Genomic DNA, 27,982 nt, shown 5'->3' on the forward strand with positions numbered 1-27,982 from the left:
TAGATAAATCTGCCAACAAATGGCTTTCCAGTTGCAGGCTTCACATAATATATCGTTCGGCTGCTGACAGACAGGACCAAAAGCCAGCTGTGCAGTATTAGTCAATAGGGAATTCAGTAGGTTGATTATCGAGAGTAAGCCCAAATCATTTGGTTGAATTATTTCCTCTGATCGAAGGAATCAATTGCCGGCATCTAGACCTGTTTCCGAGGGTACCCTAGGTGGGATGTAGTATGATGTATCTGATGACGGAGATAGTGATCGGACTTAGCCCGATGTGTCGGAGCGGAACAACCCACCCGCCGAATTTTTTTTTCGAGCTCCGCCTTTCCTTCGCGGCGCAAAGTCGGTCTCGAAATAGAAATAGAAATAGCCCACCACCAAAATGGCGACGACACAACAGCCCCCACTGCGATTTACATCGCATCATAATCTGCTCAACCGTTTGGTTCTATCGACCCTCACTGGCCGCACCGTGCACATCTCCCAAATCCGCTCGTCCTCGCCCACGAACCCCGGTCTGGCACCGCATGAGATTTCTTTCCTGCGTCTGCTGGAAGCCGTCACAAATGGCACACAAATGGAAATCTCCTACACAGGTACAATCCTGGTGTACAAGCCCGGCCTGATCACTGGTAGCTCGACCGCCTCCGGTGCGAGCGGAACTGGTAACAGTGCCGCCGGTGGCTTCATTCGACAAGAACTTCCTTCCAACTGCACCCGCGGTCTGAGCTACTACCTGATCCCGCTCTGCCTGCTCGCTCCTTTCGCCAAGTCGCCGATGAAGGTGCTTTTCACCGGTCCCGGTGTCATTACCTCCTCCACCCCGACGGGTGATATGTCCGTCGACAGCGTTCGAACCGCCATCCTCCCGCTTTTCAACCAATTCGGCATGTTCAACAATGTCGAGCTCCGGATCTTGCGCAGATCCAACCCCGGTCCCAATGGTCGTGGCGGTGGTGGTGAGGTACAATTCCAGTTTGGTCACCAGGTCCGCTTGCCCAAGACTCTGCATTTGATGAATCCCGGCCGTATAAAGCGCATCCGCGGTGTCGCATACTCTGTCGGTGTGTCGGGTTCCAATAACGCCCGCATGATCGAGGTTGCTCGTGGTGTTCTCAACCCGTTGAGCCCGGATACTTATATCTTCTCCGACGTCGCGTCTGCGCCGCTGCTGCCGGCCCCGGATAAGAACAACCCCAACGCTAAGAGAAAGATCGGTCTTGGTTTCGGTCTTTCATTGGTCGCCGAGTCCTCGACCGGCTGTCTCTTCTCAGCGGATGTCGCCTCCCCCCTCTGGAGGCGAACCGCCCGAGGATATTGGACGGAAGTGCGCTTATCAGCTCCTGGAAACTGTCTCCAAGGGCGGCTGTGTGGCACCCGCAGCCGCGAGCACGATGCTGACACTCATGACCATGGGTTCGGAGGATGTTGGTCGTCTGCAGATTGGCCGGGAGGTTATCGCCGACCCTAGTGTGATCCAGCTTGCTCGCGATCTGTCCAAGTTTGGTACGCCCGGATGGGGAATTCGGGACGCGGCGGGCGAGAATGAGAACGGCGATGTGATTGTCAGTGTGGTGGGCCGTGGAATTGGTAACGTCGGCCGAAAGGTGGCGTAGTTCTTCTCTCTACTACGCTCTGCCTTTCTGCTTCTGTGCTCTGGTCTCTAAAAGTTCTTGTTCTTCGAACCTACATATCATGATACCCGATGTCCTCTCTCTCTATCTCGAGGTATCCTTCCCAACTGTGGAGGGAGCCCAATCTTTGCATGTATTGCATCGCATCTTTTCTTTTGGCTGGTCAAAATGGGGCGTTCCGAGTGTATACTAGTACTAGGCAAAAAAATGTTGATACGAATTTCTTCCATTAATTATTGGGCTGGGCATCAATGTCTTGGGCAGTAGAAGAAGTTACTAGGCTGTCGAGGTCATCAATTCATTCAATGTCCATGCGCTCTGCTGGTCCAAATGCCTGGTGGTCATGGAGTGCCTGGGTGGTTCCGCTGTATTGATAGGACCACCATGGGCAGCTAGCCCTAAAACGTGTACCTGCCGCGTCAAATGGCAACCGAACGTCAACAACATCAACAAACGTCATCTTTGTTGATATTTCCATGCGGCAGGCACTGTTTTTGATGGGATTCTACCTCCAAGGAAGGAGCTCATGATATCCGTCCAATTCCCTTAAATACTGGCCCTCCCCTCGATTCTGTCTTTTTGTTTTTCCCTTCTTCAACTCTCTTCCATCTCTTCCACTTCTACGCGGGTGATCTTCTTCCATGTGTCTGGTCCTCAACATTTATATTTATGATCTCGCAATTTACATCCAGATTCTTACCCTGATTTACAAAGAGAACTCCCAGTCTTCCTATGTATTTTCCTTCTGCGCGGAAACCAACTCCACGACTACCAACACCTCCGTGCATGTTTGAACATATTTTCTGCCATTGTGTTTTACACCCCAAAGCTCGAATATACCGTGACCCTCCCAAACTTCTTCATTCTCTTGCCCTCTACCACGTTCTTGAAGTATTTATCCCTCCCATGTTGCTCATTTTTTTCGCTCTACCAACTCGGAGACACAATCTTTCCTCTCATCTCTTAAATAAAATAACCCTCCATGCATCTTCAGTGGATTTCCCTCCCAACTTCTTCATTTCTGCGGTCCCGCAAGACGACGCAATCTACGCGACATTTCCTGCTCGCATTTTTGCAAGAAAATCCACATCTATGGATCAATTTACCCTCCCCTTATACTTCTTCATTTCTGCAGCTGTACAACATTTCACAAGCCAACGTTGCCGCGATTTGCACAGAAATTGTCGCTTGCTTTCTTCAGGTGGTTTACCCTCCCAACTTCTTCATTTTGTCGAGCCCGCCATTATCTAACATTGAATTTTCCTCTCTGGCCTCTGCATGATCTACCGGCACGATTTACCGCAGGAAATGTACCCTCCGTTCTTCTTCAGATCTCTGTTCCATCTCCGCTCTTTAAAGAGCTTACCCTCCGCAAGAAATCTGCGCTCAAATGATGAACATACCGTGGGATCCTTACCTCCAAGTTCGCAAAGCCTTCCTTCTTAATCTACCGTCTCATCTCTCGCCTGATCTCTCAGACCTTGCAAGTCTCTTTTTTCTAGATGGAATTTCTTACCCTCATCTTCTTCAGATCTTCCGAAATTTCTTCTTTCGCGATTTTCCCCTGACGACGAGCTTCCACCTCAACGTGGTGTCAGGGTCCAGTAGTCCCGCTGGCTTCGGTCGGTGGGACGAAGCCAAGAGAAGCTCACTCGTAGTTGTAATCTCGATCGCGATCGGACTTGATCCTTTCCCGTAGGTAGAATGAATTGAATGAATTCTTTCACGTGGACAACTGTGCAAAGTAGATCCCTCATCTCCGTCGTAGTACGAGCAGTCTTGAGGATTAGAAAATGGAACACGGACAGGTTTGACAAGCTGGAATGGTTTTTGTTTATGTCTATCTTTCTATCGGATATGCAAGCCAGCGACCGGAAGGCAGAAAATGGTAGCAAGAATTCGAAACGCTCGAACGCCGGTCATGTATGTATGTCCCATGCAGTCTTGAAGCAAGAAGAAGAGTGCGACGCCATGATGTAAAAGAACAGGCTGAATAGAAAGGAAACGGAGAAAAAGAAAAGCAATGTGCAGAATGAAGGCTGGTCGCGTAAGAAAAGAAAAGTGGCAAAGAATGAACCCAAAAAATGTGCAACGAAGTGTAAAAGCAAGGAGAAGCGACTCGGACACGGCCGCAACGTGGCCGAAGATGTAGATCGACCCGATCCACTGATGTCAAATGAATCACTCAGAAACATCCTCATCCTTACCAGGATACATAATATCCTGCTTAACAACAGCCCTCACATGACTAACAAAAACAAAGATCCACATAACAATAATGCAAATCGACATCGCAGACCCAAATCCCTGAATCCCCTTACTCTCAAAAGAATTCCCAAGCGTAATAGTCGCAATCGTGAAACCCGTATTAGGAAAAACCATCGCCCACCAAGAAAGATGAAACCCAGTCGGCGGCGACCTAACAACCGCAATAAGCGCGATGCAGAAAAACCACAAACTCAACGCCCAAAGGAACGACCCGGCAGCCAGAGCCAAAACTTCCAATGTTCGTCCGTCCTCGGCTGTGTCCACGCTTCCCATTACGCTGAATGTAGCTGGTAAGCCGCGCGCCATGCCGACTAGCGCGAGTGCTGTGAAGGCTGGTGGTCCGACGCAGATGAACATCCCGGGTCTGTGTTCGCGGTTTGGAAGACCGGATTCCATTAGGCGGCCGATGTAGTGAGCGTACATCATGAAGCTGAGGCAGAAGCCTAGGCCTTGGAAGGTCATGCCGGCTGTTACGACGGGGATGGCGGAGCGGGCGGGTTGGCGCTCTGCGATGACGGAGGCGATTGTTCCGCTTAGCATTATGGGGAAGGCGGGGAGGACCCAGGAGGGCATCATTGTTTGGAGAGGGTATTTGTGTGAGGTGAAGAGGAAGCTGTATTGGAGTGTTGCGACGGCGAAGGTGCAGACGCAGTAGAGCCAGAAGAGGACTTCTAGGGTTGTGGAGAAGGAGGGAGCTGGGTCGTCGCCGAAGTATTTTTCTAGTCCGGTGATTATTGTTGCGATGGATAGCCAGAAGGTTGGGAAGAAGAGGCCTTCGCGGTCGTGTTTGAGAGATTGGACGAAGCCGCCGTGGATGAAGAAACGGGCTGCCATTAGAGAGCAGACTAGGGCGAAGAGGATGAGGTTGAATAGGTAGATTGCTATTCCGATTTCGTCGAGGCCTTTGAAGCGGTTGGGTTGTGTGGCTATGAGGAGGGCTAGGCCGCCTGTGCTCATTGTTAGGGTGTACCATGCCCAAGTGAAATGGCGGAGTCGCTGGTGGAAGCTCAGATGAATGTGCTTGTTGAAGCTTGAGGATTTCTCTTCCGTGTCATCGAGGATTGGTGTGTCGGAGTGGTTGGAGTGGGAGGAGTGTGGTGGGAGCTCGTAGGCCTCGACGCCGAGCAGACCTGGGTGAGACATCGTGATGATGTGTTTGTGGAAGGGTGATCCAATGCAATTGGATAGACTTGGAAGGAGATGCAGAGACAGTGACTGTGGTGGGATGTATGAAATGAAGCGTCTGGATCTGGACTAGAGTGTAGGGAATGTCCTTTATAGATCTGGGGTGTAAACAAATAAGAAAGAAACTATGCAATGAAAGTATAATGCAATATTAGAAAGCTGGAGAAAGGAGATAAATGCAATGAATATATAGATGCGATTGAATAATATTCCGGGGAAAGGGCGCGTCAATCGAGGTTTATGAACCTCCGGCGCAACAGTAGCACATGGCCAGGTAACCACCATTGATTCATTCTTTCATCAATTTCCTTCGAGGATCCACGGCCAAGAAAAAACCAAGACCTCCGCGCTACCTAGCATTGAAATGATGAGAGCAAGGAAGGGCCCTCCTGAAAAGCATCGTGGCAAACGGACCTACCAGCGTAAATACAGTTATCAGGACCCATCAAAGCCGCGACGGAACCAAGAACTCGCAAGTAGATCGGACCCAGTTCGTCGGGCTCGGCGGGAGCCAACTATTAGCGTATTCCGCGTTTGTGCTGCATCTGAGGCATCGTCAGGGGGGAGGATGAGGCGCAGGGGCGTGAGGATTGACACCCGACGATCCACTCAGGTCTGGGCAAGGGTGAATAGCGCCCGATGGCATACTCTGTACTCCTTCTGAGCCCGGGATAAAGTCAAGAAACATTGATGCCTGTCCCGGGAAAGCGTTCATCACCGCCAGATCACTGCCAAGAGGTAGGAGGGTCTGTAGTGCAGAATGAAGTCAGAGGCTCGAGAACCCTGTGTAAATCCGTGGCTCTGTACGAGGCTGTGAATCCTAGAAGACCGGAATTTGTGAGATCCTTGAAAAGAGGCAAATGTCTCGAAACATCCGATTGGAGACGAGTTGAATCGAATCCTGGTCTGCGGCGGCGTCAATGTCGTCGTCGATGTCAGAGATTGAGGAGGTTACCCAGATGATGTATGCAAACCCGTTGCTCGGGCCGATAATTCACAATTTCAGGATAAATCATGTCTCTGGCCGAGACCGTTTCGCCGTGTCGAACCGCAGAACAAAGGTAATTGGACTGAAACGTTGATCCTGACAACGTGCGTGGTCGCCACGCCAAGAACAATGATCGACGACGCATCATTGATGAACGGACCGCTGCCAAGCTTTTGTGGCAGTGAAGAGGAGGGAAAAGGGGGAGAAAGTTGTAGAGGCAAAGCGGCAGAGGCAATAGTTGAAGAGTCGAAGGAGACTAAGTGGAGAAGGCAAGTCGATAGATCTCATTTACGAGTACTCCTTCTGCGCTTAGCATTGCCATTGCAATTGCCAACCCCCCCCTGAACTCCACTCTTATCTTTCACAGCCTCCTGCACTATTGAAGTACATCTATGCCGCCAAGAGACCTGCCTGGATTCTTGCCGATCGCATGGCCCTTTCATGCTTATTTTTGAGGGATGCGAATTGGGTGTTGGACCTCATCTTGCCAAGATGCCCAGCTTGGCGGTTGCGCAGTTGGTGGATCTCCCTGTCGATCTGCGTCTCGCTTGACCTGCTGTTTTTCTCTTTGCATTGCATTGTTCTATCTATAGCGAGGAAGTGCTGAGGCAGTCACTTTTTGGCTCTTGAACCCCGGAAAATCTTGTTGACTACAGAGTATGCGGAGTATATGGAGCAATGCCCGTACTGCCATCCAACTACGGATTATACTAGTAGTATATACGGAGTACTCGTACAGTGTACACAATTGATGCATTTCATCTTCAGGAGAACTTGAACTAAACAAACTCAATCCCACAGCCAAGACACCGCGCGAAATCAAAGTCCAAATATGCGCCTCAATCTGACAAATAATCATTCCCAGTTCTAAGCGGGTCTCTCGGCACTGTCGCAATGCAAAAAACTAAAACACACCACAAGCAAAGAAAAAAAAAGACAACAAACAGCTTGAAACAAGTTATGCAAAACTAGGGCTTCCAAGAAACCCCTCCTCTCCCCTTATATCCCCTCTCCTCCTACCCACCAACTACCCACCCCCAATCCAATCATACCTCACCACTCAAGTCACATCATGCGGTAAACAAGGTCAGAGGCCAGCTCCGGCGTCATATCAAGCAATGATCGCAAATTCTTCGGCGCACCCTCATCACCCCGCTCCACCCGCCCATCAATCGGACGCAAAGAAGGCGTGGCAACCTCACTATCACCGGCTGAATGATATCGCGCCAGTTCCTTGACCTTACAAGCCGCATAATGCACGACCAATCGCCGCAGCTCGTTCTCCCGAAGCTGCGTCGCCGAGGTAGGTGATATCGGCTCGAGACGAGTCGTCTTGGTATACGCATACCGGATCAGGTCCAGTACCCTCGGCGCCTGCCGCGCAGCCAAGCCGCCGAGAACTGCGCGATCCTGGTACGGATCCATCAGGTCTCCGTCTGCGTCTGCGAAAGTGAGGTGCACTAGGTCGCGGTGCAGTTTTCGCAGGCAGAGCTGGGCTCAGGGCGGGGATGAGGTAGCGCGTGGCGAAGACGTAGACTTTTGCGTGGAAGGTTAGGTATGGAAGGTCGGTTGGACTGTCGTTTACACTCGCGTTCACGTTCACGTTCAGGGTAGGTGTGGCTTGGTGCTCGTCGTTGTATCGCAATGTTGCGAATTCGTCCCACAGGCTCATCCCCGGTGTCCGAGGTGATGCGTCCGGCTGCTTGGCGAAGGACATATCGATCACTGGCTTTGGCGGATCAATTGGCTCATTGGTAGCGGGTTGATCTTGATCTCCGTCTCCGGGCTCGGCCCAGACCTCGTTGGCTTGTTGCTCATCGCCATTGGATGCTTCCCACTCTTCCTGAGGGGGTGTTACAGACTGTGTTGCAGTCTCGGGCACCGGTTCTAGATCTTGTTCTGCAGGAGGCTCGAGCTCTGCATGTTCCAGCTCTGCAGCAGGAGCTTCTGCAGGAGATGTTTCTGCAGGCCCCTCCTCTGGTGATGTAATTTCGGCTGGTTGTTCGGCAACAGACTCGGGCTCGATGGACTCGACAGGATCGACGGGCTCGGCGGGCTCCTCTGTTGCATTTTCGAGTGACAACTCATGCATCTCCACTGGATTCGTCGGAGGGGTGGTGGGCGGCGTCAGGTTTGCGGGTACATCTTCCTCCGCTGCGGGTTGATTCTTCTTCTTCTTTTTGTCTTTCTTCTTTCCTTTCTTGCCCTTGGTTTCATTGTTATCCTTTGGCGTTTTGTCTTCCGTAGGCCAGGATGCCCAGTCGTCGGCCTCATTTGCAGGGTCGGGCTCTGCCTGTTCATCCGCCTCTGGGAGAGGAGATAAGCCAGCATCAGCATCAGCCTCAGCTTCCTGTGTCGTAGCGGGTTGATCATCTTTATTTTCCGCTGGTTCATCCACAGATTCCACGGGGCCTTTGTCTTCCTCCACAACCCCAATCTCAGCCTCTGCTCCGGTTGCTGCTTCAGCCACTGTAGCAGCTTCCGCGGCAGCCTCTGCAGCAGGGTCTTCTCCAATCACAGAAGAAGGCTCCAGTTCAGGCTGGGGTTGAGTTATGTTTTCAGTCTCAGCCTTGGACAAGCCATTATCAACAAACTCAGGCGGCGGCGATGGAGCAGGCGGCGGAACAGCCGACGACATTGAGCTGGAGCGATACGTCCCTCTCCAAGAGTTGACGGGACTATGCACGCTCTCGGCAACACTGACGCGATGCTCCCGAGGAACCGGGGCCTGTGGTACCTTGTAGTCCCCCGTATAAGCATATTCAGAGAAAGCGACAAAGGTCTCAACATCCTCTTCCTCCAGGACGGCTATTCGGTGTCTAGATTCGCGTGTATGCCCATTGTTCATGAGATTATGCAGTGGCTTCGAGACATGTTGAGCTAACGCCGATTGGATCGTTAGCTTGGTGTGTCGCGGGCCGACAAGGAAGGTAAATGAAGGCGAGTGAATGATGCTGTAGTTGGGAAGACGGTCGGTCGGGTCAGCGCTGTTCGTTTCTGGTATGGAGATGGAGGTGGGTTGAGGGATTCTCAGCACGCACCTACTATAGTCGGGAGGGTCCATGGGGTGAATGAAGTATAGGCCTTTTTGCTTCCTGCACGTTGACGTCGAGCAGTTCAGTCGATCCTTGCTTCGGCTTTGTGGTTTCGATTTCGAGTAACTCCGAATATTCTTTCTTCACACTGAAAGTGAAATGCCCCTCTTGCCAGTGCTTCAAGTTCCGAGCTGTCTACTGACTTCCCCTGTTGCTTAAATATATTCCTGAGCCCCTCGGGCCAAGTCACACAAGGTACCAAGTTAGCCCTCGGGCACAGCAAGCGACCCAGATAGCGCGAGTAGTCTGCTACGTGTGCATCGCTGATGGGTGTGGGTAAAGGGCAAGCTATCGACGCCAACGCCTCGTGCAGACCGACTCGACTCAGATCCCCCGAGGTGGGTTACTGTATGAAAGAGGCCGGGGATTCTGTCATCTTCGCGAGGTCAGGCGAGCGTTGTTATTGTTATTCACAAATGAAGCCCTGGGGAAGCGCGCGACGCGGAAGGTTCATTGCATCTGTTTCCATCGCCCTGCATGCTGCTGCAGTGAAAAGCGCCGAGTGGAAACGTCGTGGTCGGGGGCCATTCGATCGACTGAGATGCTGCGCTGGTGCGAGACTGGGAGGGTTCATGCCCAATCCCTAGCCTGCTGAAGACCCAATGGGTGGGCCTCGTTGACCGCAGCGTGGGGATTTGTGGATTGCTTCACTTTTTTAGGCCGTTCTTCTTTTGTTTGAGTCTTTGTTAGCCTTGCCTTGTGGAGGCGTGGCGGGTGATGTTGTTTTGGTCGAGTTGGCCATGCCTTAGTCGGTGGGTGGACGGTGGAGAAGTGAGTGAGGTGGTAGGAGTAGATGGCGAAGGTCATGCGCAATATTACCGAAATCCTTGAGCATGCTCATTTAATCATTATCTTCAACGAATGATAAAATTGCTCTCAGATAAATGTAGTATAAAGGTACTAGTACAATATGTAGTGGCATATGCCCGTCTCCACTGCCGAGCCATGACAGCCCTACGAGAAGACCAGCAACATCATTACCGTAGCAAGATCCGACCAGAATGAAGAGGGGAATATCATCAAGTCTAAACAACACGTATCTAAGCTACACAAATCATACATACAATACATCACATCACATCTTCTCACAAGTGAATCCACCCCCAAACTCATCCATCCACCTCAGTGACTATGCACAAGACGAATCTCCGTGCTACCAGGTTCCCACTCCCTCAAACCCTCACCAACACTATACCAAAATCTCAAACGAATACACTCCTGTCTAGCACCCTCAATATCCCCCCCCTATCAAACGCCCCCGCCAAAGCCCCCACACAAACCATAATCCGCATCTCATTCTCCGCCTTCAAAGCCTCAATCTCCGCCTCCGCCTCCGGACTCGCACCCACTTCCTCAATAGTCTCCTGCACTTCCATAACCTCCATCAAAGTCTGCGCATCAAGCGCGTGTTTAGTCGATGCGTCTTCGGCCGTGACGTCGATGCCGTGCCATTCGCGGAGGAGGTACTGCGCTCGCTGAAGCGGGTCGGCGAGTGTGCGGTACGCCTCGTTGATGCGGGCGGATAGGGCTTCTGCGTGTTGTTTCGCTTCTCCGGAGGGGTATTTGTCTGGGTGGATGAGGCCTTGTAGTTGGAGGAATTCACGGCGGAGATCGGAGATTGAGATCTCGAATGGTGAGGATGGTGGTGGGCCGGATGGAATTGAGAGCGGGAAGATCGTGTAGTAGTTTGTTATGTCTGGGGCGCCGACTAGAGATGATTCACCGGCTGCTGTGTCTATTCCTGACTTTGTGGATGCGAATCGGGAGTTCAGCGAGGGCGAGGGCGAAGATAGGATTGATGGCTGGGGTCGAGATAGAGTTGTTTGGCTTTGAGCGGGTTGTGCGCGGTGTTGACTGAGCATCATGCTTGCATTTCGCTGGATTGTTCGAGAAATTCCTGACCGAGAGGATTGTGTGGTTAAATTAGAGACCACTGGTCGACTTAGATGTCGTATGCTTTGCGCGCGGAATGCCATGGTGGGATATTATGCAAAGGGGTCGAAGTCAAAGAAGGTCTAAATTGACTCCGCAGAGAAGAAGCGTTCGCCGCGGAGGAAAAACTACTTTTACGTCATCCCCGCATTTAGTGCACGTGATACCGTAGTAAAGCAGACTACAAAACTTTGTTTTTTTACTTCGGGTGAGTGATTTATTGATCTGATTTATTAATCTGTTCATATAATGATGGATTTTCATTTTGGTTCTGCCTCGGAAAGGAAGGTTCGTGGGTATCGCGGCCAAGGCAGACCGGAATGACGAAATGTCGTCCGGTGGATTACGGAGCGAACAGGTTCGAGTCAATGTGGCTGTAGATGCAGCTGCATATGCAGCTGCAGCAAGTCGATCAAGGATCAAAAAGACCAATCACTCAATTCCCCACAACTTGACAGTCCGATCGTGGCCACAACTGGCGATCCATTTGGCGTCATCACTAACATCAGTACTCAGGACGTTACCTGAGTGACCACTCAGGCTTTTCACCAGGGACCAGTCATCCGCGCTGAAGATATTCACGTTTTTGTCAAATCCACTGGAAACAAAGAAAGTCCCAGACTTCTTTGGTTGAGGGGGTTCCAGGGTAGCATCAGCAGGCGGGGCACCATCGATATCCATCTGGCCATTGGTGTCCGTAGTTGGCAAGTAAGAAGCCACCTCTGCCCCCTTATACCAGCGTAGATCAGACACGACACTCTTGTGTGCACCGATACCACCAGTATTCCGCACCTGGCGCAGATCCCAGCACTTGACCCAGCCATCACCGGCACCCGAAAGGACCCGGTAGCCATCGACGCCCCAATCCATGGCGAAGATCTCACGGATATGTCCCTCGAGAACCATCACAGTTCGTCCAGTTCGCAAATCCCAGATACGTCCAATGCTGTCCAATCCACCACTGGCCAGGAGAGATCCGTCATTGTTGAATGACACCGAGTACACCTCTCGCGAATGGCCTTCTTGTAGTTGCAGTTCTGTTGTAGTTTCAACATCCCACAATCGCCAAGTGGTGTCGTAGGACGCAGATGCCGCATACCGTCCAGAGGGGTGGAATTCCGTCCGACAAACGCGCCCCGAATGGCCAGAGAGTGTAGCCAAAGGCTGCTCCTGGTCCAAGGCCCATAGATTAATGTTACCTTCTCCACCTCCGGATATTAAATTGACCGACGAAGGGGAGACATTGGATTGGGGTAATGTCGCTCCGGGGAACCACGAAAGTCCTCCCACGCGATCTGTATGCCCCTTCAGTGTTGCCTTCTCGTCCAAATTCGGCACGGAGAGCAACTTTATTCCTCCAGCCCAGTTACCAGCCGCGATCGTCTGTCCATCAGGTGCAAATCGACAGATACTCACAGGACGATCGCCGGCAATTTGTGAACCGTACAAATCGAATCCTTGAAGTTTCTCCTTGATAGCTTTGCGGTGCTTCACATGCGTGCGGAGAGGGATCGTCGACTCCTCTTTGAGTCTGGCGACACGGGCCTTTGCCCTGGGCAAGGAATAATGCGCAATGGATTTTCGCGCTTGTAATAGCTCGTCTGTGCCTTCTGTGTAGAACTCTTCCTGTTGCTCTGCTTCTTCATCCTCGGGCTCCTCCATCTCAATATCCTCGCCCGCTTGCCGTTCTGAGAGATCGGTCAAGAGCTCGCGCAGACGGTCTCGTCGGTCACCGGGGCCTTCACCGAAAAGTGTGATGGGCTCGCCGAGCTCTCGTAGTCGTTTGCGCACTCGGGTGTCGTCTGTCGGTACGGCCATTGCGGCTGCTCTGCGTTTGCGCTCGAATTGGGATAGAATCGCTGAGGCCCGCTCGGCGGGGATCCCCGCGGTAGAAGGAGGAAGTTCATAGTCTTGGTCGGTGGCTATAGTTGTCAAGGTTAGAGGTAGGTATCGCAGATGGGAGTCTAGAAGAGACAACTTACGGAGATCAGCAAGGCTAATGCCCATGTCAGTGTCCTGGAGGTAGATCGAAAGTTAGTCTTCTGTTCATTTAAAATGCGCTTTAACATAGCCTTGCTCGAACACAATCCCCAGGCGAGCAATCTGGTGCATGAACGCGCACTGGGTTGGAGCTCCAGTGGCATGGACAGTGGCTTGCTTACCTGGGCTTCCTCGACATAAGCCTGTCGGGATGGGTGCATCATCTTGACGCAACAGAAGCTGACGCTTCACGGCAGCGGCAGAAACAGCAACAAGGCCTGACCTAAAGTGCTTTGCAGACGAGGGGTGGCGAACTGGAAATTGGGCGGGTTGAGGGAATGTCGCGGCGATGAAGTTGCGGGCGGCAGAAACCAATCAAAGTAGAAAATTTACCAGGTGCAGCTATACTATGAACACAACCAACCCTCAATAGAGTAGATATACTATTATACTATGATATCCTGGTAGAGTATAGTTACAACACTCTCTTCACATCCAAATTCACAAATTCACAAATTCACACACTCCCAACCCCCAACTCAACTGCCTTTCACATTATGACGCGAGGCGGTCAATCGCGATAAGCGGGCTTATCCGTTTTAATCGTCGGGGTGGCACTTTTTTGTTCTTTCTTTACTTGTTTTAGGGCTCCTCTCTTTTACCCTCTCTTTTACAGTACATATACTCCTCCGTCTTCAGCATCTTCATTCGATGCTCCTCTGAGCTACCCCAGGAAGCTCGACCCTTCTTCCTGCGATGCTCGCGCCAGTCCCCCGTCGAGCCTGCAGTTCCACCTGCAGCCTCCAAGCCCTTCGAGCCGCACCCAAGGCTTCATTATGTACAGGCACCCTATATAACAGAACTAGACCCTCCTTCGTGACTGCATCCGCATCTGCATCATACCCCTCGAGCGTCTCCCTCTATATATCATCGCGCCAATCCTTCCACTCAACCCCCCGAACCGACTCGTCCCAACAATCCCGCATCTCCTATCGGGTTGCCGTCTCCTCATCCGGCAAAGGAAAGCGCTTCCACCCTCTCAAAAATGCATATAATTTCGACCCCGCGACCTCGGACGTCCTAGGCGTATCCAAGGATAAAAACCCCGTCGCCCGCCGGCGCAGTCGCCCAGATAGCGGCGAAGATGCCTTCTTCGTGAGCCGCGTCGGATCCGCATCCGAGTCCGAATCCAAATCCAGCCCCGACGGGAACCGCTCCCCAACATCCCGAGATCAGCCCGATCCAGAAGCCGTCGCATTCGCCGTCGCAGACGGCGTAGGAGGCTGGACAGAATCACGCGTCGACCCGGCAGATTTCTCCCACGGACTTTGCGCCTACATGGCGCAATCAGCCCTATCCTGGACCCAACCATCCGACCAACTCCGACCAAAACAATTACTCCAAGCAGGCTATGACGCGATCGTCGCCGATCCATCCGTGAAAGCAGGCGGTAGCACTGCGTCCGTCGGCATCGCATTACCAGATGGACGAGTCGAGTTAGCTAATCTCGGCGACTCGGGTTCGGTACTTCTTCGTCGGGCTGCGGTGCACACATACACGACACCACAGACACATGGCTTCAATACACCGTACCAACTAAGCATAATCCCACCACGCATGCGCGCGCAAGCGAATATCTTCGGCGGAGCATTTTTGGAAGATTTCCCACGTGATGCATCTGTCACGAATGTCCAGATGCAGCATGGTGATGTTCTCATGCTTGCTACGGATGGGGTGTTTGATAATTTGAATAATCAGGATATTCTCAAGCTTGTTACGAGTCGGATGGTAATGACTGGTGCTTGGACTGCGGAGCCGGGGCAGGGCGTTGGAATTTCGGATTCTTTGCGTTCTCTTACTGTTCCTGGTGGATTGGCTTCTGCTTTTCCTCCGTCGCCGTCGCAGGCTAATTCGAAGGAGAGTAAGGATTTGGATCGGATTGAGTCGACACTTACGCTTCAGTCTTTGCTTGCTGCGTCTATTTCTGGTGAGGCGAAGATTGCTAGTGTTGATTTTCGAAGGGATGGGCCTTTTGCGAAGGAGGCTCAGCGGTATTATCCTGGTGATTATTACCGCGGTGGGAAGGTCGATGATATTACTACATTGATTCTTGTTGCGGTGGATGAAGCTGTTGTTGGAGATGGCCAATGAAGCTAAACTAACTTATGACCTATTTGGTGTGCTTAGATGTGCTTGGATGGGCCTTGTACAACTACACACTTTTTCGAGTTTCCTCGCTCTCTTTTGTTTTCTTTTTCTCATCTCATTGCTTCCGTGCATTCATGTGGCGCTTGGCTTGGCTTGGCTTGTGCTTGATTTGGTTTGGTTTGATTTATATTTCATCATGGTATTTAGGTCACGGTTGGTTGGGCATGCATTGGTAACTAATCATATGGCCTGTGTTATGTTTCTTCCCCGGGCCCCCTTTTTTGTCCGGCGTGATGTGATTGATACCTTTATATACAAACTGTCGGTTTCAAGGTTTGGCTTTTTGATAGATATGGCTGGCAAATAACAGATAGAAATGGCTTGGGTGGTGGTGAATATCCAATATTTTTGCATGCAGTGTCTACTACTAGTAGTAATTTAGAGTGATGTCCTGGCTATTGACCCTTCGGATAAGTCTACTACTAACTTGAATCTATCGCTTGTCTCTGATCCGACTGTAGTGTAGGAGGCTCCTCCACAAAGTCAACTTTACTCTAGCAACAGAAATGTCAGTGAAGAAATTTCATTTACTATCTCTTCAAGGTTGCCCTGATCAACTTGAACTGCGCAAAGCATAAAAGAGACGAGTGACTAGCCAGTCACCCATGCACCACATATACAAAGAAAACTCGTAGAGAAGCGAAAGCAGCGAAAGAGACGTAGTTCAAAATTTTCATTTTGATTGGCATTGACAGAAACAATTTTGCTGGGTATTGCGGCTCCAGCAGCTTTTATCCGACACAGTGCTGCTACTACACAGTTGAAAAAGAAAACGGGGGAAGGCTCCAGGGCTGCTGATTGTCACAAGAAACACAGTTCAGATTGAAAACATAAGACGCAAAAAGGTAAAAGATACACACTCCAACCCTATTCAGAATAGAACACGAACGCAGCGGTTAAGGAACATGGAAGAGAAGAAAAAAGAACAAAGATAGGCTAGACACAGTGGTAGTTGGGTGGGTGCACGCGCATAATTTCACGTTTATGCACTGGCCTCAACTTCAGTCTTTTCCTCAGTGGGCTTTTCTTCGGCCGGGGCAGGCTCGTTGGCATTAGCGGTCTCGGTCTCCTTCGGCGCGGACTTATCGTTCTCCTCCTCGGCGTCTGGCATCGGGGTATCGTCATTAATGGTCTTAGTGTCGGGCTCCTTCTCTTCCTCGGTCTCCAATTTGGGGGTGTCGGCCGCATCGTCATCCTTTGAGGTTCCGTTGGGTGTGGGCTTGCCACCGTCAAGCGGGGCATCAGAGTCCAATATGTTCTTCCAGTTGGAGAGAATGTTGATGGCACGTTCGCGGAATTTGAATTCTTCGTCACGGGGGATTGAGTTCAGTTTCACGATCATCTTCAGCACCTTGTTGATCTTGGTCGAACGGATGATTGACACTTCCAGATCGGCGTGTTTCTCGAGCTTCTCGAAATAGGTACCCATAGTGGCCATCTCGTCTTCCTTTGGGGGCTGATCCCGAGAAATGAAGCCCTTCTGGAGCTTGTGTCGCAGGAAAAGTACTAAATAACTTGTCAGTTCTGTTACAAATTACTGGACAGGAGATATCAATTGAGGCACGTACTCTCCTTCTCCTTCTTCTTCTTCAGCTCCTCCGGATCAGGTTGCTTCTCGGGCTCCTTTGAAGAAGCCTTCTCTTCGTCCTCGCTGGCGGCGGCCTTGCCCTTCTTAGCGGACTTCTTTGCCTTGCTAGCAGGAGCCTTCTTTCCACTCTCCTCGGCTGCGGCCTTGGGAGTTGTCAACTTGATCTTGGTAGCGGTCTTGGGGGTCTTCGCAGGCTACACACGTAAATCTGTTAGCAAGTCCATCTCCATGGGCATAGGATTCCGACCAAACATACCTTCTCGGTCTCGGCATCAGCATCATTCTTGCGCTTCCTCGCAGGAGTCTTAGCCTTCTTGGGTTCCTCCACATCCTCCATCTCCACGTCAGTTTCAGCGGCCTTGCTCTTGCGCTTGCTCTTGCTCTTTTTCTCAGCAGCCTTCTCGGCGGCCTTCTCAGCAGCCTTGTCGGCCTTGGCCTGGGCCTTTGCTTCCTTCTCAGCTTCCTTCCGGGCTGCCTCCTCCTCCTCCTTGTCTAGAGCATTCTGGTGCTCCGCAAGCACCTTCTTGTAGTGGTCGAGACCATGGCCTTCCGCGGCGACCCCATATGCGTTAATCAGCCCCTTTGGCTTGTTCTTCTCATTGATGTTCTTGCACTCGGCAGGGTCAAGGGGGGGTCAGGTTGGTGTTGACAACCCAGGCGCTATAACAAAATCATCAAGATTAGCTGCGCGTTCCCATTCAATTCCGTTTGTTGTGGTACTTACAACTCGTTTGTGCCGAGGAACATAACCGGGAAGGTGCGCTCGTGAGCACGCTTTCCATCATCAGCGTAGTCAGCGCGGTATGAACCATCATCCTGCGCAGCCGTCACTGGACGGGTGTCAAGAAGAGTGGAAGGAAGAATCTCCTCGTCACAGATAATAGCCGGCCACGGCGCAAAGCTGCGCAGACGCGCGAGGTAGTAATCGCCAGGCTTCGCGTGCAGCTGAGTCACACGGGTCATAGACTTCTTGCGATTCAGCTTCTTTTCGCCAACGCCGCTGGATCGTCGTCGATCCTTTGAGGTCTTCTTGGAAGAGGCAGCGGTTCCGTTGGCCTCCGCGGCAGGCTCTGCGCTTGCGGCAGCGGCAGCATCTTCGCCGTTGTCGCCCTTGGCATCTGTAGCGTCGCCAGAAGCAGCGTTCTGTTCCGCGTCGGCTTCGGAGCCCTTCTTTTCGTCGGTCACGTTGGCGCTTTCTGGCGAAAACAACAGATCTGGGTCAGCTAAATGGGATGCGTCGCACAGAGGGGAGAATAGTCTGATCGGGGTGCGCAAATAGGCGTAGAAGCTCTAATGGAGGAATGGAAGTGTGCAGGGGATGTTTTGCTTACCGGCCGCCTTGTCGCCAGACTGCTCGGTAGGAGGTTGCTCGGTCTTCTCCGCAGTTTCCGGGGGAGCAGCGACGGGGGCGTCTTCAGCCATGATGGGGGGCGCAAAATCAGGTAATCAGATATCGAGGGGGGGGAAATAGCTCTGGAATTGGGTGGTGTGGGTGGTTGGAGTAGCAGAGGTTGTGTAGGAGGTGGGAGATGTGGAGAGGGAAGAAGAGTCGCGCAGGTGTCGAATCGCGGGAAGAGACGCGTTGGGTCTGCGAACGGGGGGAAACCCCCCAATGACGCCACAACTCCCGCCCGCTGCAACCACGATCCAATCTGAAGCCCCCAGCTGGTCTTTGCTGCAATGATTGTTTATCGTAATGGAAGAGAGTGGTCTGATTAATCTCCGTGCGAGATATTTCGTGAAAGATGTGTGGTATGCACGGCGCAGAACGAGGGGAGGGGACACAGCGCGAGCTTATGACCGGAATAGGTTCCACAGTCTTTCAGTGAAGGAGCTGCTACCTCGGTCGCTGCTTCTCATTCGCTTGATCGATGGCAGTGGGCCACCCTTTTGGTGTCAGAGTCGGCCGGAGGTGAAAGATGAGAGAGGAAGCTATTCACTGGGGAAAGTTCCCTGATAGAGCATGAAACCACTCTCTGTCCAGTCTCAATGATAAGGTCTTTTGAAGCAGGGCTTTTTGTCAAGATTCGCGATTTCGAGTATATTCGAAGCAATAGTCAAACTTGACAGTAGAATCGGACAGCCGTAGACGCAGGGATTGAAGTCCGCGCCTTGAGCCACTCAGCGTAGAGAGAGAGGCTCAAAGCGTACAAGTTTGGCGCAGGCAGAAATGCAGCGTGCGCATTCACTGTTGTCAAGATAATCTCCCCTGAGGCTAGCTCTATCTCTGATTCACCCCGAGTGGGCGCAAGATGGCGTAGTAGATACTCTGATTCACCGTGAGATTCCTGTCCAGATCTGATCTCGGAGACATACTATGAAGCTAGTCAGGGTTTGCTCTGCAATTAGGCGTGTCAAGCGAATAAACAGATTCACTGGTGGACGAAATAATTGAATCCACTCAGCAAGGGAGAGCGAGCCCGGGCTCGAGGTGGGTGAATATAAATATGAATCTAAAGTGGTTGTTCTTATTCCACGCCAGCCTCTGCTCTGTAAGCACAACCCCACTGCTTCACCGTAACCTCCGAACCATTGCCCCTGGCCTCTCTACCCTTCTAATGATTTTGAATTGACTCTACTACTTACTCTAGCGATCCGTATATACATAAATCCCTGCAAATATTAATCCCACCACCACTGGCAGATGGTTGAGTTCAACTGCCTGCGGTATCCAGTTACTCCCAACTGATAGGAACCAGACCTCCAATACATCCCTCCAGTATACTAGTATTTCGACAACAGAGTTCTGACATTCCACAAAATACCTAGCGACACCCTGACACGCACGCCGTGTTATATACTCTAGAAACCGTCCTAAAAATGACATAGACTATACCCAGTTATATCTTTTTATGGTTTCTACCTAGAGTATACAACACTGCATGAGTGTCAAGGTCTTGTTGGGATTTATCAGAGTGACAGGTCTCTGTGACTGAGATTCCATAGGGAAGGGATATACTCGAATTCGGGTTCCTATCAGCGGGGGTAAAAAAGTAATGCTTATACTTGTCGATAACTTTGCCTCGATATACCTTTCAAAAGTCACATATCCCACCTCCAGATGATTGAGTTCTCCAGCGGACATCCACGGACCTTTATCCATGATGGGCGTGTAAGTGCATTCATGGATAGTGACGCATATCAGACGGTAGCATGAAAACTATCGACCATGTAAAGATATCGACCGAAGAGAGATGAAAAGAAAAGTTGTCGAGTGGCTGAGAGAGGTGAAAACTCAAGCAAGAACTTGATGTGATATATAGTACAACCATACAAAGAGAAGCCGGAAACAAAGAAAACAGACTCTAAATGACTTTGCACGGCGCCCGAGGCCAGGCTTGGCCCAAGAAATTAATGATAGCGCTTTGACTATGTACACCACCAAAGTCTTTGTCCCTACCGATATTTCCAAAGTCTCCAGAGAGGGGTGGTGTATGATTAAATTCAATTGAAAGAATATCATGCCACCAGAATAGTGCTTATGGGTGCCGTGTATACGACTCGTCCGAGTCCCAACCACTCGAACTATCCAACAACTGCATTCGTGATGGCTCAGGCTTGTGAATTCGCACCAGCCAAAGGAAGTAATCTTCCACAGGTAACAGATTCAACAGAACACCATTAGACCACCACCCAAGACCACAGACAAACGCTCCCGCAACAGCGTCGAGAATGAAATGGTTGGCCGTCGAGACAATCGCGACCAATATGATGAATGGGTATAAGAATCCGAGCATTGTGCATAATAGTCGGCGCCATGAAGGTATGCGGAGACCCAGACGTCCGATGCGTATGCGGAGGGTTCGTCGGTGATGAGTAGGGAGTGGAATGGTCATGATTGTTAAGCCGATCATCAAAGAATATCCGAAATGCAGAGATGGCATCGCCGCTGGTTGTTCACATTGTTAGTTGAGAAATTGCATTCCTCAGTCGCCGGGGATATTCTACTCACCATATTTATTGCAAAAGCGATTTTCTGTCCAGACGCTTTTCGCTCCATTCTCGCCGTGAACTGTATCAATAAATCCATAGCTGCGCCCAAGTTCCGCCTCGGGGCCTTCGATTGTTGGATCGCTCAGTAGGCGGGGTGGCATGCAGGGCCACAAAGTGAAAACCACAAACGCGAGTAGATTGCATACTGCCAGAGTAAGGCGTCGGGCCTGATAGAGTAGTGGGCCCGCGGGTGAGCCACTGACAATACCTCGGGGCTTGCCTGGTTGAGGCTCATTGATGCGGTTGCGAGTGATTGTATAGTAGTATAGCCATACGAGAAAGGCGATGGTACCGGGGATATGGATGAAGGAGTATATCGAATTAATCCAAGTCATTAACAGAGGGTGTCGGAGGAAGAAATGTTGGATCGGAAGTTCCCAAAAGATACCCAGTTTCTCCTCCAGCTTTATTACTTCCAATGCATGTCCGCGGGCGATATCGACGGTTCCTTCTTTGAGGGTCACGGCGGTGAATGCGCGGCCAAGCTGATATGTCTGTATAAACGATTATGAGCGTCGATCACGAGTTTCCACAAGGGCAAAAACATAATGCGACAGATTCAAGACTCCGGATAGGAACAGAGAGGAGGAAAGCTCAAAAGAGATGGTGCGGGGTGAAACATACCCAATATACAAGTGCCCAGTACCAACATTCAACCAGGAACGGCAACTTTCGAAGCAGACGACTGAGGAGACGGTCCTGGAACACGGCAGTGTTTGGGGAGGTCACACTGCAGGTCAAACTGAAGATTCCAATGACTCGTTTGTGCCAGTGATCGTCCGGTTGTAGCGGTGGAAAGGAAGCTCCTGGACTCAAGAGACTATCTTTAGGCGTTGGTGTAGTATAACCCGACTCGAGGGAATCCGGAGACGAAGCTCGTGGGTAGCCGAATGAACTGCGACGACTTACACGTCGTGATAAGGCAGCATCGGTAACTCGATTGATCCAAGTGCCTCCAAAGAGGAGGACAATGACGACGAGCGGCTCTAAAACCGCCCCGGCTCCCATGACGAGTACCAATATGCAAGAGTAACAACAAATGCAGTACAGTAGAAATAGTGAGGATATTGTAAGAGGATATAAAGGTACGGATTAAAGGTAGAGGGAGTCGAAAAGAGGAAAACAAACGAATAGGCCGAAATGAAAGAACTTGGGCAGTGGCCTTTGACTTGGAGCAGTCCCAAATGAAAGGTCTAACGTCAAAGTTCCACGACTCACGGCCAAGCCCTGTAGGGCAGGCACGGAGGCCGGAGCAACCGGATGTCGGAGATCACATTTCATTGATAATTATGCGAATCAGAAGCTTGGAATTGGGGTGAGAAAGGTATCAGGCTGAATTCTGCTGGGGTCGTCGAGACATGATTGGGTTATGGCTGGACTAGTTGACATTGGCATCCTCGGAAGAACCGCCAAGACCGGTTTCTACCCTTGTCGCGTGCTCACGTACTCGTTTCCGGTCATGCTCGTATACGCTCGTACACAGCGGGGGTGACAGCGTGCAGTAAATATCTGACATATGTATATGTACGAGTACAGCGTGGCATATGATTAGGGATTGCTGCCTGCGGATGCTTGTGGATACATACGATACATGGCCTGGTACCTGAAAGTTAGTATATAGAATACTTCGGACACTCTTAGGAGATGGATCGATCTTAGTCGCCAAGAGGGAAACAACTAGGTGCCATGATTCACTTTGATGCAGAATTCGAGGTCTTGATACATAGTGTGGACCCTTGACAGAACCACATCTTCATAAGGCGACCCGGTGTACAAATTACAAGCATACACTACCACTATAATGTACAGAGTATAACAGATCAACTAAGTTATGAATAGAATTATATAATTATGTCGACCGATGTTTATTCGAACCCACCAATCACAGCCCTATCCCTCGATCTCCTCTCGGCCAGCGCCGAGTTTGTCAGCGGAAACCTGATCGCCCGTCGGCATCGGAAGTTGATCACGCCGACGGATTCAACACACGATCCTCCGTATTCCGACAGGGTACACATGATCCTTTGGGACCTTTACTACAGACGCTTTAGTCGCATAATGGTGTTTTTAATATATCTATCAAGGTTGGAGCATAGCTATATACTAGTAACCCGATATCTATCGCACGGCACTCACAGTACATAGCACTAGTAGTAGTCTTCTAATATTGTACTACTAGTAATACGAGTAGTTAACTAGTATTCATTCCTCGTAGTGGCGGGACCCATATCGTTAAGCTAGGAATCTTATCTCCGCCCTGGTCCGGCCTCCAAAGTGGGACCGTTTCGGCGACGACGGCCGAGCTTACAATTCTTTTTAACATAATAAAAGGATAAAATAAATAACCAACTCTCGATGACTTGAATGAGATGCTCTGCATCCTTGGCCTGAGGCTTGTCGTGGAGGTTATCTATTGGTGAGCACAACTGTACCCTATGTACTTGATTTCCCCTGTCAATTCTTGGCGCTTCTTTTCTGTTTTAGCATGTCTATAGGCAACGGTACAGTTAAGAGACAGATCATTGATATTGGAAGACTGAAAGACAGTAAAACAATTATTTCCCAAACTATTCCAACTTAACGACGATCAGTTATTCATGCGTAACATTTTAGTTAGAAAAGAATGCCGATTATCAATCGAAATCAATCCCATACTACAGAAAAGTTCGACTATAGTGCGTTTTTTTTTCATTAACTCCATGGAAAAGACTCAGGAAGATCAAAACCTGTAAATTGCATAGTTAGACATTTCAGTAGAAATTAACATACCTCGGCTAGAAACTTATTAAGCAAAAAGTAGATGACCACCACGATTATTGATTCTTTCGGCCAAATTCTGATCCCTTTCTGAAAAGTTGCCCCGATCATCTTGCAATTCAGCTCGCAGAACGGGGACTTGATATTTACCCTCTGCGGGATAGAATCTAATGTTTCTGGCACGCTCAGTGAACTCCCTTCCACCCCATTGAAAATGCCCTATCCATAATAATGTCAGCCAGGAAAAAGTACGTGATATGAACCGCATACCTCCATTATCTCCGAGGCAGCTATCCAATCGCAGCTGTGTTTTATTCCAGTGTTGGTTATTGTCCAAACAATTTCCCACGAGATAGGTGTCTGTCCCCTGTGACACAATGTGTAGATTCTTGGTGGCACGCATTTTATTAGGTTGGCCTCGAGGTTGTTCTCGGAGACGTTGCATGATCTCGTACGGCTTCTTGTTCCATTCAATGAGCTCCTGCGGGATCGCACGGCTACGCCCCACCTTGCGGGCCTCGACGAAAGCCTGGGATACCGGTGCCATGTTCGAGCTGCTCCCCGGCTGGGCTTTGCCCTGATAATAGTACGAGTATTTCGTAAACTTGGGCCGGCCATGGCCGCCGACCTGGAAAAGAACGATGCCCTGCGAAAATGAGAGGTCGCTCATGCGCTCTAGACCTTTGACTACGGGAACCCAGATTTTGATGAGGCTTGCCATGTCGTTCTCGGCGTCGGATATGACGGCCTCCGTTAGGCCGTACCGCCACCTACTCATCGTGAGCTTGCACTGCACGACGGCGTGCAAATTGCGGTAGAGGACCATGATTGCGGCGCCATTGCCTTTCTCGGCGCGTGCTTTGATGAGTACTTGCATCTTGTCGATAATCTCCACCGCTTTAGACATCTCACCGGCGACCTTGATCACCACGTCGAGGTCGAGGTCTGTAATCGGGTATGTCTTCGCAAAGGGTACGATGTTGTAGCAGAAAAATTTCTGAAAGGCTTGTCCTCTGGAGACTATGTCACGGTCCTCTATTTCGTCCATGTGATGGTCTATTTCGGTCTGCGCGTGTGTAATCATCACGCTGACTATCCAACGTTATCAGGGCAAGCCCGGGCAGTTCATCAGCAATTAGGAGCTAAAGCGCACCGGCGCGTTTGATGTCGTTAGCCATGGCCTGTTGCTGGGCCGCGTTCTCTTTGGCCTTCTCCATGTTCGAATAGATGTTCCAGACGAAGCCGACGACGCTAAGGAATTGGCCGATGTCATCGATCACCTCACCGTATTCGTTAACGAGGCTCGTAACTCCAGTCGCAATGGGCCTCATTGATTCCCACTCCTGCAGCACATTTGAAACATCGACGATCTTCTGGCTGAGTGTCTTGTCGTCCGCCATCGTGGTGGACTCTGGGGATTATGCGGGTGATGCGTGATGTTTCCCTCGACTTTGATGCACAATTCAGTGGACAGGAGATTAGAACCAAGGTGGTGCAGCAATACTTGGGAAAGGAAAGTTGGGAAAGTATTTTGGGTTTAAGAGGTTGTTTATTTGTTTTGCATTGCATCATTACGAGGTGGATTTAAGAAAGAGGTTCCGCATTCAGCAGTGACCTAGACAATTAGCTTTGTGCTAACTAAACGAACGTCACAAGCACCACCACTGCCAAGAGCAACATCTGACCGAAATTAGGTCGACCTGACATCATTATTGTATTTCTAGGATAGATATTGGTCATTACCGAGAGCCAAGATAGTCTAGACTCACTCACTACATTACTCCTAGTATACCCGTATAATCCTCCAGCACGGGACATGTAGCTACAGCTCTGAAAGTGGCCAGATTTCGACCAGGGTAACTCTGTCGAACAGTTGCCAGGGTGTTTTCGAGTGGATGGTGTCACATTGTTGGATGCATATGTATATTCTTTTAAAAAATCGTGTCACAGAGACTTGTTAGGCTTGTCTTATCAGTTCAGAGAGAGGATTTGCTATACGGTAATACCTGACTAGTAGCCGGTCGGACCTGTGAGAAAGCCTGGTTAATTTATACCTTGGCGGAAGCCGAGCTGTTTCTAATGATTCTTTACCTAGCAGAAAGGGCAGCACGAACACTGATATGTAAGGGAGTTATGGAAGGATTCTGCAGTATATAGTGCTTCAAAGCTACTAGTACGAGCCAACTACTGTGAGGCTATAACCCATATAAATCGTCTACTTCTTCAGTATTCCTGCTTTCATTCCTTTGTGGCAGGATCCAACCGATAACAAACCGGCAGAGCCGGGATGGGAACCAAGCTCCGACTGGACCGTCGACTATCTAAAATTTCTAATGCGAAACGCAATAAAACTTTATCCAGCAATGCGACCATCATAGTAGCAATTCAAAGTTGCAGGACAGACTCAAGAGATTTCAATTTATATGGTCTAGAGAAATTACCTAATGATCTCGAAATCGTAGCCGATTAAACTTTATTTTGGTCTAGATCGACTTTCAACACTTACCCCGCGAGATCATCGACTGTGCCACGGGCATTAATCCAAAAAGTTTAGGCGGCATGCGTAGATGCCCTAAGCCTGAGACTGACAAACCCCCCCTAGGGGTGGGTCACAGAACACAGATACACTCCCAGCTCATTGAGCCTGACTCTGGGCGTCCTCATTAAAGCTGCGGCATCTAGAATAGGAAAACATACGAAAGCACTACCGGGCAGGAAATATGTAGTACATATAGCTATCTCGGTATACAGTGGACGGTCTATTGCTGATGTCATCTGAACGGCCGCCTTATTTGAGCTTCTCCGCAAGAGTGAGGTATAGTTTACGTCAAACCTCACGCCCAAAGAGAGACAAAATAGCTAGTAGCAAACAGGTTCAAATGTTGTTTCTTGAAGTTTCTTGAAGTTCTCGTACACGCAATTAACATAATTCCAACCACCCCTTCAAGTATATGTACTGCATACACAATTTCTTGATCCTGATCCTTCTATCAACCCCTCCCAACCATACATCAACCTTTAAACAGCCCTCCAGACCATGACTGGTGCAAACTCCCTCGTGGCAGCCACCCGGCTGATGAGCCGCATGCCTATTGCCCATATGACCAAGATGGCAGCAGCATCCACACAAGCCAGGGGCCTGTCTACCACGCCCCCAGCACAAGGATTGTCACTCCTCCAGGACAAACAGAATGGCTTCGGCTTTGCGAGATCGAACCCGAGACCTGCTAAGCCTCGAAGCAAGGGCGTTACGGAGATTCGAGGCCCATACTACTCGGTATGAATACTCTCAGGGTCAGTAATTAAATGAACTAAGCTCATGCGAACAGGCAATGGGCAAGCGATATCTCGCAGATGTACTCGAAACGTGAGTTCATTTCAAGTTATCCGCCCGAGTCTTCCTCTGGATATTTAACATATCTGACCTTACTCCATAGAATGGGAAACCATGTTGACGGACTGAAGTTTGCTGGGGGTGGGTTCGAGATCAAGGATGCTTGATTCGATTCACAGTGTTGATTGATTGTATCTAGGCTCCTTTTCCCTGTTTGAGGAGAAACCCCTGCGCGAATTAATCGATCTTGCCCATGAACACGATGTTTACGTCTCTACGGTATGCTACAATAACAATATTTATCACTACATATAATACGTGGCTTTGAGGGTAAATTTGACTGACGGTGGTGGTTGATAGGGCGGCTGGGCCGAGCATCTCCTCACGCACCCCGACGCAAACACCGTATTTGACCGCTACTTGACCAAATGCAAGGATCTGGGGTAAGTTGCATCCTTGCAATTTCAGACCTCTAAGAAAGGTAAAAAAAAAGAAAACTTACAGATGGCAATTTTCTAGCTTCGATGTTGTCGAACTCTCCTCGGGCTTTCTGTCAATCCCTGAGGATGACTGGCTTCGACTCGTTGATAAAGTGCACTCCTACAAGCTCGAGGCAAAGCCAGAATTGGGAATCCAGTTCGGTGCCGGGGGAGACACTCCAGCATCGGGACTGGAAGCAATTGGGACTTCGGATCCGGCGAAGCTAGTGAACTTGGGGCGAAAGTTCCTCGACAACGGAGTGAAGCGGTTGATGATCGAGTCGGAGGGAATTACGGAGAATGTGAACTCGTGGAGAACGGACGTGGTCTCGAAAATCATGAAGGAGCTTCCTTCTGAGCGTGTCATGTTTGAAGCTGCAGATCCCAAGGTATTCAATTGGTATGTTCGAGAGTTTGGGATCGATGTCAATGTATTCGTCGATCATAGCCAGATCGTGCAGTTGACCTGTTTGCGATCTGGCATTTGGGGAACTGCGGATACCTGGGGAAAAGTTGTTTCATTCCGGCCAGAGTGAAA

General features: G+C 50.2%; 10 protein-coding genes across 10 annotated transcripts; 3 read left to right on the plus strand and 7 right to left on the minus strand.

The window, feature by feature from the left end:
• Positions 1 to 385: 385 nt before the first annotated feature.
• Positions 386 to 1,619, plus strand: N7509_002093 (RNA 3'-terminal phosphate cyclase-like protein; the record flags this gene model as incomplete). The annotated part of the gene is given in 2 exon segments (XM_056626730.1): positions 386 to 1,330; positions 1,344 to 1,619. 2 exon segments carry the CDS (start codon positions 386 to 388, stop codon positions 1,617 to 1,619), a joined length of 1,221 nt encoding a protein of 406 aa, XP_056492525.1.
• A 2,199-nt stretch (positions 1,620 to 3,818) lies between these two features.
• N7509_002094 (tellurite-resistance/dicarboxylate transporter family protein) lies at positions 3,819 to 5,048 on the minus strand (the record flags this gene model as incomplete). The annotated part of the gene is made up of 1 exon (XM_056626731.1): positions 3,819 to 5,048. One exon carries the CDS (start codon positions 5,046 to 5,048, stop codon positions 3,819 to 3,821), a length of 1,230 nt encoding a protein of 409 aa, XP_056492526.1.
• Positions 5,049 to 7,143: 2,095 nt separating this feature from the next.
• On the minus strand, positions 7,144 to 9,142 carry N7509_002095 (uncharacterized protein; the record flags this gene model as incomplete). Its single annotated transcript, XM_056626732.1, has 2 exons — positions 7,144 to 7,478; positions 7,540 to 9,142. 2 exons carry the CDS (start codon positions 9,140 to 9,142, stop codon positions 7,144 to 7,146), a joined length of 1,938 nt encoding a protein of 645 aa, XP_056492527.1.
• A 1,153-nt stretch (positions 9,143 to 10,295) lies between these two features.
• N7509_002096 (J-type chaperone JAC1) lies at positions 10,296 to 11,149 on the minus strand (the record flags this gene model as incomplete). The annotated part of the gene is made up of 2 exons (XM_056626733.1): positions 10,296 to 10,418; positions 10,454 to 11,149. The coding sequence occupies 2 exons, from the start codon at positions 11,147 to 11,149 to the stop codon at positions 10,296 to 10,298; spliced, it is 819 nt and encodes a 272-aa protein (XP_056492528.1).
• Positions 11,150 to 11,537: 388 nt separating this feature from the next.
• Positions 11,538 to 13,309, minus strand: N7509_002097 (putative pre-mRNA splicing factor; the record flags this gene model as incomplete). The annotated part of the gene is made up of 3 exons (XM_056626734.1): positions 11,538 to 13,027; positions 13,088 to 13,121; positions 13,268 to 13,309. The coding sequence occupies 3 exons, from the start codon at positions 13,307 to 13,309 to the stop codon at positions 11,538 to 11,540; spliced, it is 1,566 nt and encodes a 521-aa protein (XP_056492529.1).
• Positions 13,310 to 13,841: 532 nt separating this feature from the next.
• ppmA (type 2C protein phosphatase PTC7) lies at positions 13,842 to 15,236 on the plus strand (the record flags this gene model as incomplete). Its single annotated transcript, XM_056626735.1, has 1 exon — positions 13,842 to 15,236. The coding sequence occupies one exon, from the start codon at positions 13,842 to 13,844 to the stop codon at positions 15,234 to 15,236; it is 1,395 nt and encodes a 464-aa protein (XP_056492530.1).
• A 1,039-nt stretch (positions 15,237 to 16,275) lies between these two features.
• On the minus strand, positions 16,276 to 18,303 carry N7509_002099 (uncharacterized protein; the record flags this gene model as incomplete). Its single annotated transcript, XM_056626736.1, has 6 exons — positions 16,276 to 16,799; positions 16,862 to 17,075; positions 17,138 to 17,488; positions 17,535 to 17,541; positions 17,606 to 18,104; positions 18,213 to 18,303. The coding sequence occupies 6 exons, from the start codon at positions 18,301 to 18,303 to the stop codon at positions 16,276 to 16,278; spliced, it is 1,686 nt and encodes a 561-aa protein (XP_056492531.1).
• A 2,057-nt stretch (positions 18,304 to 20,360) lies between these two features.
• N7509_002100 (phosphatase PAP2 family protein) lies at positions 20,361 to 21,882 on the minus strand (the record flags this gene model as incomplete). The annotated part of the gene is made up of 3 exons (XM_056626737.1): positions 20,361 to 20,770; positions 20,834 to 21,368; positions 21,499 to 21,882. The coding sequence occupies 3 exons, from the start codon at positions 21,880 to 21,882 to the stop codon at positions 20,361 to 20,363; spliced, it is 1,329 nt and encodes a 442-aa protein (XP_056492532.1).
• A 1,777-nt stretch (positions 21,883 to 23,659) lies between these two features.
• On the minus strand, positions 23,660 to 25,031 carry N7509_002101 (CVNH domain-containing protein; the record flags this gene model as incomplete). The annotated part of the gene is made up of 3 exons (XM_056626738.1): positions 23,660 to 23,850; positions 23,902 to 24,723; positions 24,785 to 25,031. 3 exons carry the CDS (start codon positions 25,029 to 25,031, stop codon positions 23,660 to 23,662), a joined length of 1,260 nt encoding a protein of 419 aa, XP_056492533.1.
• Positions 25,032 to 26,668: 1,637 nt separating this feature from the next.
• On the plus strand, positions 26,669 to 27,980 carry N7509_002102 (phosphosulfolactate synthase; the record flags this gene model as incomplete). Its single annotated transcript, XM_056626739.1, has 6 exons — positions 26,669 to 26,908; positions 26,961 to 26,998; positions 27,069 to 27,106; positions 27,165 to 27,244; positions 27,326 to 27,408; positions 27,485 to 27,980. The coding sequence occupies 6 exons, from the start codon at positions 26,669 to 26,671 to the stop codon at positions 27,978 to 27,980; spliced, it is 975 nt and encodes a 324-aa protein (XP_056492534.1).
• Between the last annotated feature and the right edge of the window lie 2 nt (positions 27,981 to 27,982).

The sequence above is a fragment of the Penicillium cosmopolitanum genome, assembly GCF_028827165.1.
Source record: "Penicillium cosmopolitanum strain IBT 29677 chromosome Unknown utg000004l:1.0-4361866.0:1.0-4365735.0, whole genome shotgun sequence".
Lineage (NCBI taxonomy): Eukaryota > Fungi > Ascomycota > Eurotiomycetes > Eurotiales > Aspergillaceae > Penicillium > Penicillium cosmopolitanum.